General features: G+C 38.4%; 1 protein-coding gene across 3 annotated transcripts in view; it reads right to left on the bottom strand.

Annotated features, from left to right (window-relative positions):
* Nucleotides 1-12,337, bottom strand: part of tbc1d22a (TBC1 domain family, member 22a) — a 157,359-nt gene that overhangs the window by 45,966 nt on the left and 99,056 nt on the right. For all 3 annotated transcript variants that reach the window (XM_039601206.1, XM_031758505.2, XM_031758503.2), the window contains one exon: nt 3,288-3,363. In XM_039601206.1, coding sequence (XP_039457140.1) covers nt 3,288-3,363 — 76 coding nt within the window. The remainder of the gene's footprint in view (nt 1-3,287; nt 3,364-12,337) is intronic.

Below are 12,337 nucleotides of genomic sequence, written 5' to 3'. Positions count from 1 at the left end.
TTCTAAGTGTTCTTCTCCATTGGACCCACTAAGATATTAGTTCACAGTAGCATTAATAGGGAATATTATAGTTACAAGATCCGTATCCGCTAAAACTTTCAATCATCTCCATCACTAAAATGAATCTTTTTCTTAGAGGTGTTGCTTTAAAGTTTTTCTTACCTGACACTAATACAAACTATTTAATTTTATTTAAGATAAGGATAAGTGGGAGAAAAAGGATGGATATTTGTGCTCCTCTTCGTGCAAAAGATTAAAAAAGGAGGTCTGGCTGATTAAGTCGATAACAGTGCTGCATACAAATGTAGGCTTGTCTTCTTCTAATGAACTATGAAAGTTTGTTTCTTTTGTTTTAGAGCACTCTGCTTTGTGTTTCTAACTTTTTCTAATTGCAGAAATATTCTAAAATATTTATATTAATATTTATTCAATACATGAACAACAAACTTGTTCCTTCTTGAATTGAAAAGAAAAATACATTTTCCATTTTCAAATCTAATGAAATCAAAGAAACGATATTTTGTTTTAAATATTGGAAATATTGGAATTACTTCATTATATTTATGTAAGATGTTCTTCAGTTGCTTATTAACTAAGTTTCTTTTCCCTCTTCTGGAGGACAGCAAACAAACTATGTAGCAATCTGAGGCTTTTATTCTGAAAGGCAGGGACAGAAAAGGCCCTTTTTCCACATGGGTGGAACAAATCAGGTTTCCTGTACGTGCAGTGACGGCTATGCTTTCTCTACATCTACTTGATGTATTGTAGAAGGAGGTAGATGCAGTCATTGTACAGAACTAGAGAAAAGGAAACTCTTGTTCTTCCTCGTATAGTACTGCAAACAATAATACAATAAAAACCCTCAGATGGGATCAAGACACTACTACATTTCTCCATCTCAAATAAATATCTCATCAACTACTGATGTGCCTGTATCGCACACACCGACACAGAGCTCAAACAGAACAGCGGTGTCGCACAGTAACAGTTGATGCATTTTCATTTGCCCTTTAGCCAAAGTTACCATCTCGTTCTAATGGAAAAGAAGATCTTTGATCGTCTGCAGCAAGTAATCAGCAAATCTCAAATTATTGAGCCTAAAGATGAACTATAATTTATGGTTAAAATGTAACAGAATGACAGAAAACATTTTTTTTAAATAAAAGTAAAACATTAGGACTTGTATCAGATGCAGTGAGATACCAATATTGGTACATTTCAGAGGGGCTAGGATAAGACAAGACCCCACCCACTATCAAAATACCACCACTCTGGATAAACCTGCATCTGATAAGCGCTGATAGGTCATTTTGGAAGAGATGAGAGGCTATTGTTCTCAAAACAGATGCTATGTCAACAGCAGGGCGAAAAACAATCCCGTAACACAAGATAAAAGCTATCTGTGATCTCATTAGAGCTGGTAATGTCAACCTAGCGAGGTATAAAATTTCTCTGCCCCCACTATGATGACAGGGCACTTATGGAAAAAGATACAGTAAAGATGTCGAGTCATTTTTTTTATGTCGTTGCTGTTGTGGGTGGGGGTGGGGTGAAATGGACTGCAGATGAGGTGGAGGACTTTTCTTCCTCTTTTTTCCCTTCACGTGTGTGTGTGTGTGTCTGTGTATTCACTCAAACACACACAAGTGTACGCACAATTTTTTTGTGTTTTTTTTTTTAAACACACCACCCATCTTACGTGCATGTTCTTCATTGGACCTCTTCTGTCACAATCACACATGCAAACAGACAGGCCTGCATTTGCTCGCTAACTTTTTCTGACATTCACATTCCTGCGCACACACAAACACGCACGCACAAACACACACTCTCCATCCATTTGGATGCAGAGGATGAGTCCTCCCCTCCCTGTGGCTGACAGAGCGGGTGACAGGGTGGTGGGACGGCACCAAGGTTAGCCGGGAACATGACCATTGTACAAAAGCCTGCTTTGATAAGCCCTTGTTTTGCACAATGCATCGTGGGGCTGCTGCAAACCTCGCACGAGTTTTAAGTGACAAAGTTTGGATGGAAAACTATTTCAAACCAGGTAACGTGTGTACTGTTTGGACAAAATGGAAAAGACAACGGGACCAGAGAGGGAAAAGTAGCTTTGCTAATTAACACCGAGTTGAGAGCGTGTGTGAAATGTCACTGAGCTGCGTATGAGTACACTCGGTGTGCATACATTAACTTCCAGGCCTCAGCAGGCCTCTGGTCTGTGCTATTAGTCACTAGCACGTACGCGTTTCCAGACAGCCGAGTGGAATGAAAATTAGTGAGAGACAATTCTCATGTCAAGTCATTAGAAAGTGACGATAAGCCTGGAAGAATTAAGGTGTGAAAGCAAATGTAACTGGCTGGTGTGTATATTGTTCTAACACGTACATTTTTAAAAAAACAAAGAGTTTAAGTGTTAACTCAAAGTTGGGGGGTGGGCTCATTAAGGGCATGCTGAGTTATTTTTGCTTTCTCTCTTTATTCATTTTACATTTGCGGTGCCTTGCAGAGTGTCAAATCAGTCCAATTACTCCCACTTCCACCTCCCCTCTGCAACAAGCAGATATTTATATGCATACAGTAAAGTCCTACTAGGGTACTTGAAGTTAATGACTTGGTTAATGTTATTAGAGGGGGAATGCAGAAGCCAATATACTCAATAGGCTTAATATATATATGTACATAAATATACAAGTTAAGATTTCCCTGGCTGGACTGGAAACAGCTTCTAGATATGAACAATACATTTCCAAAAGCAAAAACAAACAAGAAAAACAGATGAAAACGCACAATAAACAACATTTTTTTCATATTCTCCCTCCATTTTCCCCAAGCAGAAACCTCTGGAGCTGAAAAATGAAACCAACACTTGAATGCAAGAAACTGCAGTCCCTCCAGTGGCCCCTGGAGACTGGGTCCTAATGTTAAAAGGCTGGTCTCGAGCTTGAAAACAGGATGTTTACAGCTCGGTACCAGAATAAAGATGGCTTACTGTGAGGTCCAGATGGTCCCATAAGTTTGTGCTTTGGTGTTGGTGAATTAAATTCTCATAATGTATATGTTCTTTGTTTTTTAGCACTAATTAGCAGGTGTTTATGTTTATTTTAAAAAAGGGGGTAATAAGTGGGTAATATAGGAAGCAATGGAATGGACAAGAACTTAAACAATCAGAAAAGCAAGAACAGGTAAGTAGAAATTAAATCGGAGCAGAAGAGTAGTGAACAGAAAGTACTTTATGGATGGGTGAATGAATGAATGGACGGATGGAAGCGAGGCAGATGACTCACCATCAATCCTGCTGACCAGCTCCTCTAGGGCCTTGACTTTTTTCTGGATGCCTGGCTGAGCAAATGTATAGTTGTCCTGAGTAGAAGAAAAAGCACACAGTCAAAATGGCCCAAGGCTCATAAAGCAACAGTAAAAGTACCTTTAAATAGTTGGTCTTTAATATGTTTGTTGGTACTTTATGCATTTCGCTTACTCCCCAAGAAAATGAACGCAAGAACAAAACAGCCTTCAAACACTATGTATAAATCATCACAAGCAACCGGGAAAAAGGAGTGCGAAGGTCAGACTGGCAAGTGGATAAAAGTCCTGTGAACCTGAAGTGACTAGATAACAACAAAGTACAGGGAAAAGGGAATAAAAGCACAAGCTAAGGAGATCAAGCAGATATTTTATTACAGGAATATTTGTCATATTTCTCTGTAATTTGCTCAACAAGCCGTGAAATTGATCCCTCATTGAGAAAACTAATGCGGTTTGATTCACATTGATGTTTCGCAGCTATTTGGCCCGAGCGTCTGTGTATCACAGCGCACAGTTAAAGGGTCTGAAATTTTCTGTTTAGTCTTTCAGAATATATTTTTTTAGAATGTGCTGCAGCTATTAGAAATTTTGAGTGTTTGCCAGAGCCTATTTCACACCTCACACAAAGCCTGAGTCATTTTTAAACTGTAAATAAAGAAAAGGGCAACCTAACTAATATTGCCATAACAAAACAGTTGCGGCTCCAACCTTGCAGGCAAAGTAAAGGGCTGATTACGAATGAGGTTCTTAGAGAGGGAGATCAGGCTTGAATGGTTCAAATTTGTTGTGCAGGTACTTATCACCAAGTTCTTCATGTCAGGTATTATATCCTTTAAAGATTTCCTGTGCCACATCTCAACTGAATAAATCCAGCTTTAAAATTCAATGATAGAAGAGATGGTTTTATAAAGCTGCAAGTAAAACCAAAACTCAAGAGATCCATAATAAGCCTGCAAAGCTCTAAATGGACTTTCAAGTATTAGCTTACTGTCATGTGCTCAAAAAAAGGCTACATAATAAGAAGTGATTATTTTACTGTTTCCATTGACATTCTGACTCATAATATTGATCTTATTTTATTAATTTTGGCTAATGGTCAAAAGCTATTATGTGTGCCTTTTTATAAGGAAATTAAGAGAATTTGGAAATGCTTCTTCAAGTAGCTAGCTCTTAATGTGACAAAAACAACAGAGTTATTGTTTGATTCACATTGATGTTATATTTATATTCATTACATGTTCCTTTGCAGTCAATCAGCTCTAGCAAAGAACAGGCACTGAGGAGAGTTCATTTTACATATAGGTGTAGTATAACCTGGTAGCTACTAAAAGGTAGCTGCGCTATATAGTTTAAAAGGTGTAGCCTAATCATGCTAGCTAGTAAAAAGTAGCCTCAGTATGCAGTTGGAGGTGTAACACAACCATGCTAGATACAGTGATAAAAAGTAGTTGCATATATAGTTTTGGAAATGCAGCATAACCATGCAGGTTAATATAAAGTAGTATTACTATATAAATTTAAAAATGTAACATAATCATGCTAGCTAGCAAAGGTAGCCTCAATGTGTAATGCTGCAGAGAGGCCAACTTAGGCGGGGAAAAAAATTACTTTTGTAAAACTTTTTGGGTTATTGAATAAAGTAGCCAAGTGTTTAAAAAATAAAAATAAAGAAATACATGCTGCCTTTAAACATAAGCCATATTTGCCCATCAAACATTCTCTTTACAAGGTAGAGCAAGTCACTAGTTGGTTGCTGATAGATTAAATGAGTGTGTGTATATTATGACTTTTATTGTAAAGTTGAATAAAATGACAACAGAGGGCAGTGTGAGTTGAACTTGCAGAATACAATCCATGTGTGAAACAGCACATAAGCATTTTGCGCGTGTGTGCGTGTACGTCCAAACACACACAAAATGAGGATTACGTTTCCTTGAGGGGTCATTTCAGTGTGGTCTGAGAACAGCTGATGTGGCAAACCATCCCACAGACAGAGAGAGGGAGAGAGAAAATGAGATGGAGAAAGGGGGATAAAGGTGGGCAAGAGAAGTCATTTAGCAATAAACAGCTTCAGTTGTCCTTCAGGCACAGCAGAACTGAGGCACTCGTGTCCTCCTGAGTCCATCAGTGGCTGGCAGAGTAAAAACTGCATTCCTTCCTCCTACAGTTATTTTTTTTTATCCCTTAGTCGCCATCCTTCCACCCTTCCACCACTTTATAGTCCCCAAATGCAACTTTTACTATTCTTAGCATACCTCTACACAAATGTTTTTAGTCCACTGCTTTATTCCTTAGCTGTAAAAAACATTAAATATATGCTCCCATATTTCTCAAAACCCAAGCTCCCAGTTCACCAGAGCCCAACTTATACTGACACCAATATTTAGTGATTAAAAAAATAAATAAAAAATCCTATTTTTCCTTTCAGATGCATAAAGAATAAAAAGATTTACCTAACATTTGCTATGCATAGTTATTTATGAGCCTTACTGAGTTCAAATGCAACAATGTTACATTTCATTAAAAAAAATAATCGCGTTTTATTGTCACAACAAGTTGCAGATTACTTGTTTAGTCTCGGTTGCGTTTGCAACTGCAGAGTGACCTCTGTAGGACAAACTATGTAAAATCATCACCCGTCTCTTAACTTTGTTAATACGCCATTATTAATGGTCATAGAATATACTGACAAATATCTAATATTGGCCAACTTATCAGCCCCACCGACAAAACAGTCGAGCTCTATAGTTCAGTATTTTGTTGCCTATGGACATGGGTATAGCAACGCATTTCTTTTCATTTGTACTCAACTATGAAACATAGTGGTGTATGCACTTTTGGTCAGAAAATCCAGTTTGCATGTTCTCTTGGCGTCTGCGTGGGCTCTCTACGGGTACTCCAGCTTCCTCCTCCCACAGTCCAAAAACATGGGGTTGGGTTAATTGGCAATTCTAAATTACACGCAGGTGTGAAAGTGAGCGTGAATGGTTGTCTGTATGTACGTGTTAGCCCTGTGACAGACTGGTGACCTCTCCAGGGTGACTCTCACCTTCTGGGATCCACCCCCACGACTCTGAAATGGATAAGCGGAAGAAAATGGATGGATGGATGGATGGAAAGGAAATTCATTCAGTAGTTTTGGAAACAGCTACATTAAAGCACAGCTGCCAGCAGTGTCCCTGATTATCCCTGACATTTAACTGTATTTCTCACAGTTCCGATATCCCGACACTTGGTATCATCTCACCTTCCTTCTCTTCCTTCTACACTCTTTCTCTAAAATGTTGTCCAACGTCCTCTATCCTACTTTTCTATTCACTATCTAAACCACCTTTCAACTTCGCTTTACTTTTTCCTCATTTACATTTGTTCATTGCCTCCATTTTCTGTCCTGAGCCTCTCCGGCTCTCTTTTTCTACCACCCCAGTGTTAATGCGGTTACGTGCTAAGCAAGTGTGAGGGCCAGTACAAGTAATTACATTTGCATTATTGAAGCTGCTGGCTTTAATCAACTCCCTGTGCCTTGTCCCCTCTCTTGCTCTCTATTTCTCCCTCTTCTTCTTTGTTTTAAAGTCCTGTGGTCACATGACCATTTCTTTTTTCCAGTGTTGTTTCAACCTCATCTCTTTCTCATTTTCATCTTCCTTTTTAAAAAAAATCTTGTGTTTGCTTCACATTTTTTCTTATTTCATGCGTCTGACTGGTTTCACTTTTTTTTGTCGGTCCCAATCTTCGCCTGGCAACTTTTAAAATGATTGCTTGCGCTGAACACTAAATCTGCTTGTGTTAAAGGTATGACTCATTTAAGTGCATCGGGCGCACTCAGGTATTTCTGATTGTTTTCCTTTACATTTTCATGCCTGTGTCCTTTCTTTTTTCTTTTTTTTAAACAATCTTTCCAGAGGTAAATTATTTGTCATACATAAGGCACTTTTCTCTCTGGCTGAACAGACAAACCTGGGGCAACAGGCAATTTTAACTCAATTACTTTACTTCTATTTTTCTTGTGCAAATGACTTGAATATATTTCCTTTCTCATAAAACATTGAGCGAACTACATTTTTCTTCCCTCCACTTTCTATCACATACTCTTTATGTGTATGTTTGCTAGCTTGCAGTTTTCTTCTAGCTTACTCTCAGTGCTGGAACACTGCTGCAGTTCTGCCAGACTGCACACAATAGCATAAAAAGGCAGCAGAAAGGATATGTGTTTTCTTATTCTCACTCTTTTAATCTTCCATAGTTTTATCAAAATTGACCTTTGAATGAGGTTGTTTTTTTTTAATAATGTCAGTTTATCAGTGACCTAAGACCCTTTCCTTAATGTATCCATCTCTCTACTTTGTTTCCTTTGTTCTCGTTTGTTAATCCCTGTTTTTTCTTTAATTTCTTTTGCCAGACTATTATTTTCAAATTTTACCGCCAAATCTTTTTTTTTTGTTTGTTTTGGCTACTCGAATATAGCAAAATTATAATTGTGATTACAATTACTTTAAATTACATTATACTATTACATTTAACTGTGGATTATTTGGAGCTTCAAACAGAAATCCGCTAATCAGAACATCAGTTAAGTAGAAGCTCATCTGGCTCACAATCCATCACAATTCATTGAGTTTTGCAAAAAACAACCAAAAAAAAAATCAATCTCACACACACACACACACACGACCTTGACCTGAGCACAGTTTGTATGAGGACCCATTAGGCGATCATTTTATGAGGAGTAGCGACGTGAACTGTGAACAGATGGAAAGACGACAGATGCCTCTGCATGGCATGAGATCGTCGGACCTTCAGCCAAATGAGCTGGAAAACAAATAAATAAGAGGGGAAAAAATGCAGTGGGTTCTTCTTATTGGTTTGTTTGTTGGGTTTTTTTGAGGGGGGAGGGTCATAAAGCAGACAGAGGTCTTGCCTTACCCAAACAACGCTCACTTAAGAAACCTTCTTTACTTTCAGTTTCTACTTCCTCTTGTCCAGGATTCTCTGGGGGAAAGTAACACCCACTAAAAAGTAAATCAAACTGGCTTCTTAATGTGACACTTTACCTTTAAACTTGGCTGTAGATACACAAAAAAAAGACGCTTTTTCTGACATCTTTGTTCGATCTAAGCTAAACAATGGGTGAATTTGAGCTGTACGGGAGGAAAAAAAGCGCACCGGTTTAAAGAACCGGGATGCACTAGATTGATAGCACAATGCAAAAAGTTGAATGTCATTTTTAAAAACAAACGCAGGGCAATAATGGTTTTATCTCGATTATCCCGTTTTCATAAGCGATGGAAGCTGAAATCATAATTGAAAATACAACTCGATTAATCGCCCACCACTACTAGAAGTCATTTCCTCTCCCGCCTTATGTTCTCCATTTCGCCGTCTATTTTCATCACTTTGGTGGTGTTAATGAGGCTAGACTTGACTAAGTGTTCTGAATAAGCTATTATGTCTCCTCTGCTTTGCTTGTTCCCTGGTGTTTCATTTTGTTCCATGCTGTTCTGCATTTTACTTTGTGACTAATTGTACTGGAGTCAGATCTTTCTTTTTTTCCCTCAAACATATCTGTGATGAGAATAAGATACTTTTTTACAATATGCTCACGCTTTCTTCTCTTTTTCAGCATTTTGCCCTCTTTCACTTCTTCTCTTCCTATAGCTTGTTGCCTCACCTCCTCCCAGTTTCAATCCCCCTCCAATTCTCGTCTTCACCTAAATCTTTTTTTATATTTTTGTCCCCTTTTCTACTTTCTTTCTTTTTATTCCCATCCTTCTTCCACTCACTTCCTGTCTTTGTCAAATCCAATATGTCAGATGTTTGATCAGCTGAGGCAACACGAGGAAATCAACTCTCACCCTTTTATTATTCATGCATTCTCTTCCTCCCTCACCATCTGTCCATTCACCACATCTGACCCAGCAACTTAGTGGAACTGCTCCGGTCGGCCCCTCATAAACGGACGGACGCGCGTCACGCAAACATAAAGTGTCTTGTTTTTCTCTTTCTCGGGTGTCAACAGCCTTCCGTTCTCTCCTCTTTTGTTCACTGTGTTGCTCGCTCTCAGTCAGCCGAATCAATAGCTCCTCTTCACCTCACAGTCCATTCTATTAGACTCAACAATGGCTCCATGCTGGACTAAGATTGCCTCCTTTTGTGGCACCGGATGTCTATCAGCAAGTTGGACAGAACCAACGTTGCAAGGGTGAGGAGGAGGAGGAGGAGGAAAAGAGAGAGATGACAGGTCAAGATAAAGAGTAGAAAATAATGGACACAATGTCGCAGAGAAGACTGAAGGACAAGCCAGTGATCTATCATTCTGGTACAAGAACGAGCGAGGAGAGAGAGAGAGAGAAATGATGATTGCAGTAAGGTGGAGACGGCAGCTGTTCAAAGTTACAGGACTGTGCTGATTTTATTCTGCTGATTTTTTACGCTGTTTTCAACATCTTGGCCTTGATTGTGAGAGCGGTAAGCTCAGACGTGTACTGGCAGTGCAACAAGGAAGGTCATCTAAAAATCTGAGGTGCAGCAGTGCAGTTCAATAAAGACATTAATGTTCTTTTTTTTATTTTGAGAATTTCCTGCGATGAGGTAGTCAGCATCAAATGCTCATTAACCACATTACTGTGCTAGTCACAGAGCCATCGTGCAGCACCTGCACATCACTAAAAAAAAAAAAAAACACCCAAAAGACACACCATGCTAAAAGAGCAGTGACTACTTTGATGGCTCAGAGTGTGAGTCAGATTGTCTTCAAACTGAGAGACTACGTGTTTTGAGTTAACTTTTTGATCTAGGATATGAGATGGGACCTCAATCTTAAGGAGGGCTATGATTGCATCAAGCCCTCTACGTCCACTTCAAGGTTTTTGGATTAGAGCAGTGGCCCACTTATATTAATGTTTGTCACCTTAAGGCATATACATAAACATTGGCAATCAGAATTAATGACACACCCTTTCACACACTACAATAGCATACAGTCATTTATAATGAGCCTCTCTCTAAAAGTAGATGCAGAAATACTTTGTCAAAAAAAGCCTAAGTGTGACTATTAGTAGAGCGTATCAACAAGGAGCTATGGCTGAGGTAGAGGTTTGGTGAGGCTATCTGCAGCAGTGTGTTTTAAATTAAACCTTAAACTGCAAACATTCACCGTTTCTGGCTTCTTAGATTTGCTAGAAGCTAGCAAATCTTGCTAGCATTTGCTCATTAGCACTAAAGGAGCTGTGACTAATAGCGGTGGTGTCGTGTTAATGGAGAACTTGTCATATATGACCATTTTTTACACAAATGAGATGGTTATGAACGCCTATAGAGAAGGATTTATTACCTGGGAAGCATAGATTTTCATACTAAGCTTTGGTGTGCCAATCCATTCAGGATTTGTTTTAGACCTGCTGGCGTTGCTGCAAGAAAAGTCATGAAAATTTCAGTAAAAACCAAATGTGAACCCAGGCTCACAGTAAAGAGGAAGTCTGGGATTCCTCCTCCCAGCATCATGGATATTTATACTAAAATGAATGGCAGTCCACCAATCAGTTTAAGATGTTTTAGACTGGACTGAGATCCATCTTTAATGTCATACTTCATGCTGGCTCTGAACATTTTCTCTGATTTTTTATTCGTCTGAATTTAGTCTTTGATCAAAAAGTTTTGGATAATTGCCAGCTGCCAATTTTAAACTTCTTGCAGAAGTTCCTTCTTTTTAGTCAATACTTAGAGTTTGAGAAGTCTGGATGTCTAATGACTAAAGGAAAATATCAATTTATACAGTTCTGAAATTAAAGTATACAGAGATATATAGACAGAACCCCCCCACCCACCCCACCCAACAAGACAGGTTATATAAAAACAACATTTCATCTTTTTTGTTTTATATTATGTTAGTTTGAAGTACAAATCTGCTTTTTCTACATCTTATAAACTGGTATCTGGCAACAGACAAAGAAATAAGAGAGACAATTAAAAACCTTGTGAACTTAAATGGCCAGCATCTACATCTGAACCCGTTTCCCTAATTACCTAAAACTATTAACAGAAACCACATTTCTCACTTATGTAACTTCTAAGAAATTAGGTAATTGAAGAAAGTAGACCGTAACCTGGTCTGTTCACGTCTCTTGCACAATTCAGCTCAACACAGAAGCGAACAATAAGAGCTATTGCAAGATTGCTGTAATTAAAATGTTACTTAAAATACCTATACTTGATCCTGGTGATTTAGCTAATTACAGACTCATTCACAGCCTTCCTTTAACACAAAAACCCACAAAAAAGTTGTTGCAAATCACTTATGTGATCGTTTACGGATCAATGGTTTATTTAGAGAGTATGAGTAAGGATTTAAAGTTTATTGTAGCATAGAGGCAGCACTACTGAAGGTCACTAATGATCTTTTAATGGCTTCAAACAACAAACTGTTCTGTGTTCGTCTGGCTAGACCTCAGAGAAACATTACATACCACTGATTGCAAAGTTTTATTACAGAAACTATCATACATGACTGGGATTAAAGGATATGCACAGTGCTGTGTGTGCTATATTAGAAAGTTATGAATGGTGTTCCACAGGGCTGTGCGCTAGGACCATTTCTATTTATGTTATTTAAAAACAAACACACCCGATACATTTCCACTGCTATCCAGATGTTACCAAGCTGCATTTATCAGTAAAGCTGGCAGGCAAACATCAATGGCCTGACAGGAAGGAATACCCATCTCTGACTCATCCTATTGGTCACTTAGCACCTGTCTTTGTTTGTAATTTTCTTTCCTCTATTTTTCTTTGCCCACTAACCGGCTGCAGCATATGGCTGCCCCTTCATTGTTCTGCCAGACATCTTTTCCTGTTAAACAGGAGTTCTTCTTCCCTACACTTTCAAAGTTCTAAGTCATATGGTCATAAGTCATATTATTTTGCAATATAATGTGCAAAATAATATGACTGTTGCTGCAAATGATTGCTATATAATCACTTGTATTACCTTAAGTGAGTCTAAAAAAAGGACATTAAATAGAATGCAAAATCA

The sequence above is a fragment of the Oreochromis aureus genome, linkage group 17 (assembly GCF_013358895.1).
Source record: "Oreochromis aureus strain Israel breed Guangdong linkage group 17, ZZ_aureus, whole genome shotgun sequence".
Classification (NCBI taxonomy): Eukaryota; Metazoa; Chordata; class Actinopteri; order Cichliformes; family Cichlidae; genus Oreochromis; species Oreochromis aureus.
The sequence above is the reverse complement of the archived record's forward strand: the minus strand, read 5'-3'. Positions and strand labels throughout refer to the sequence as shown.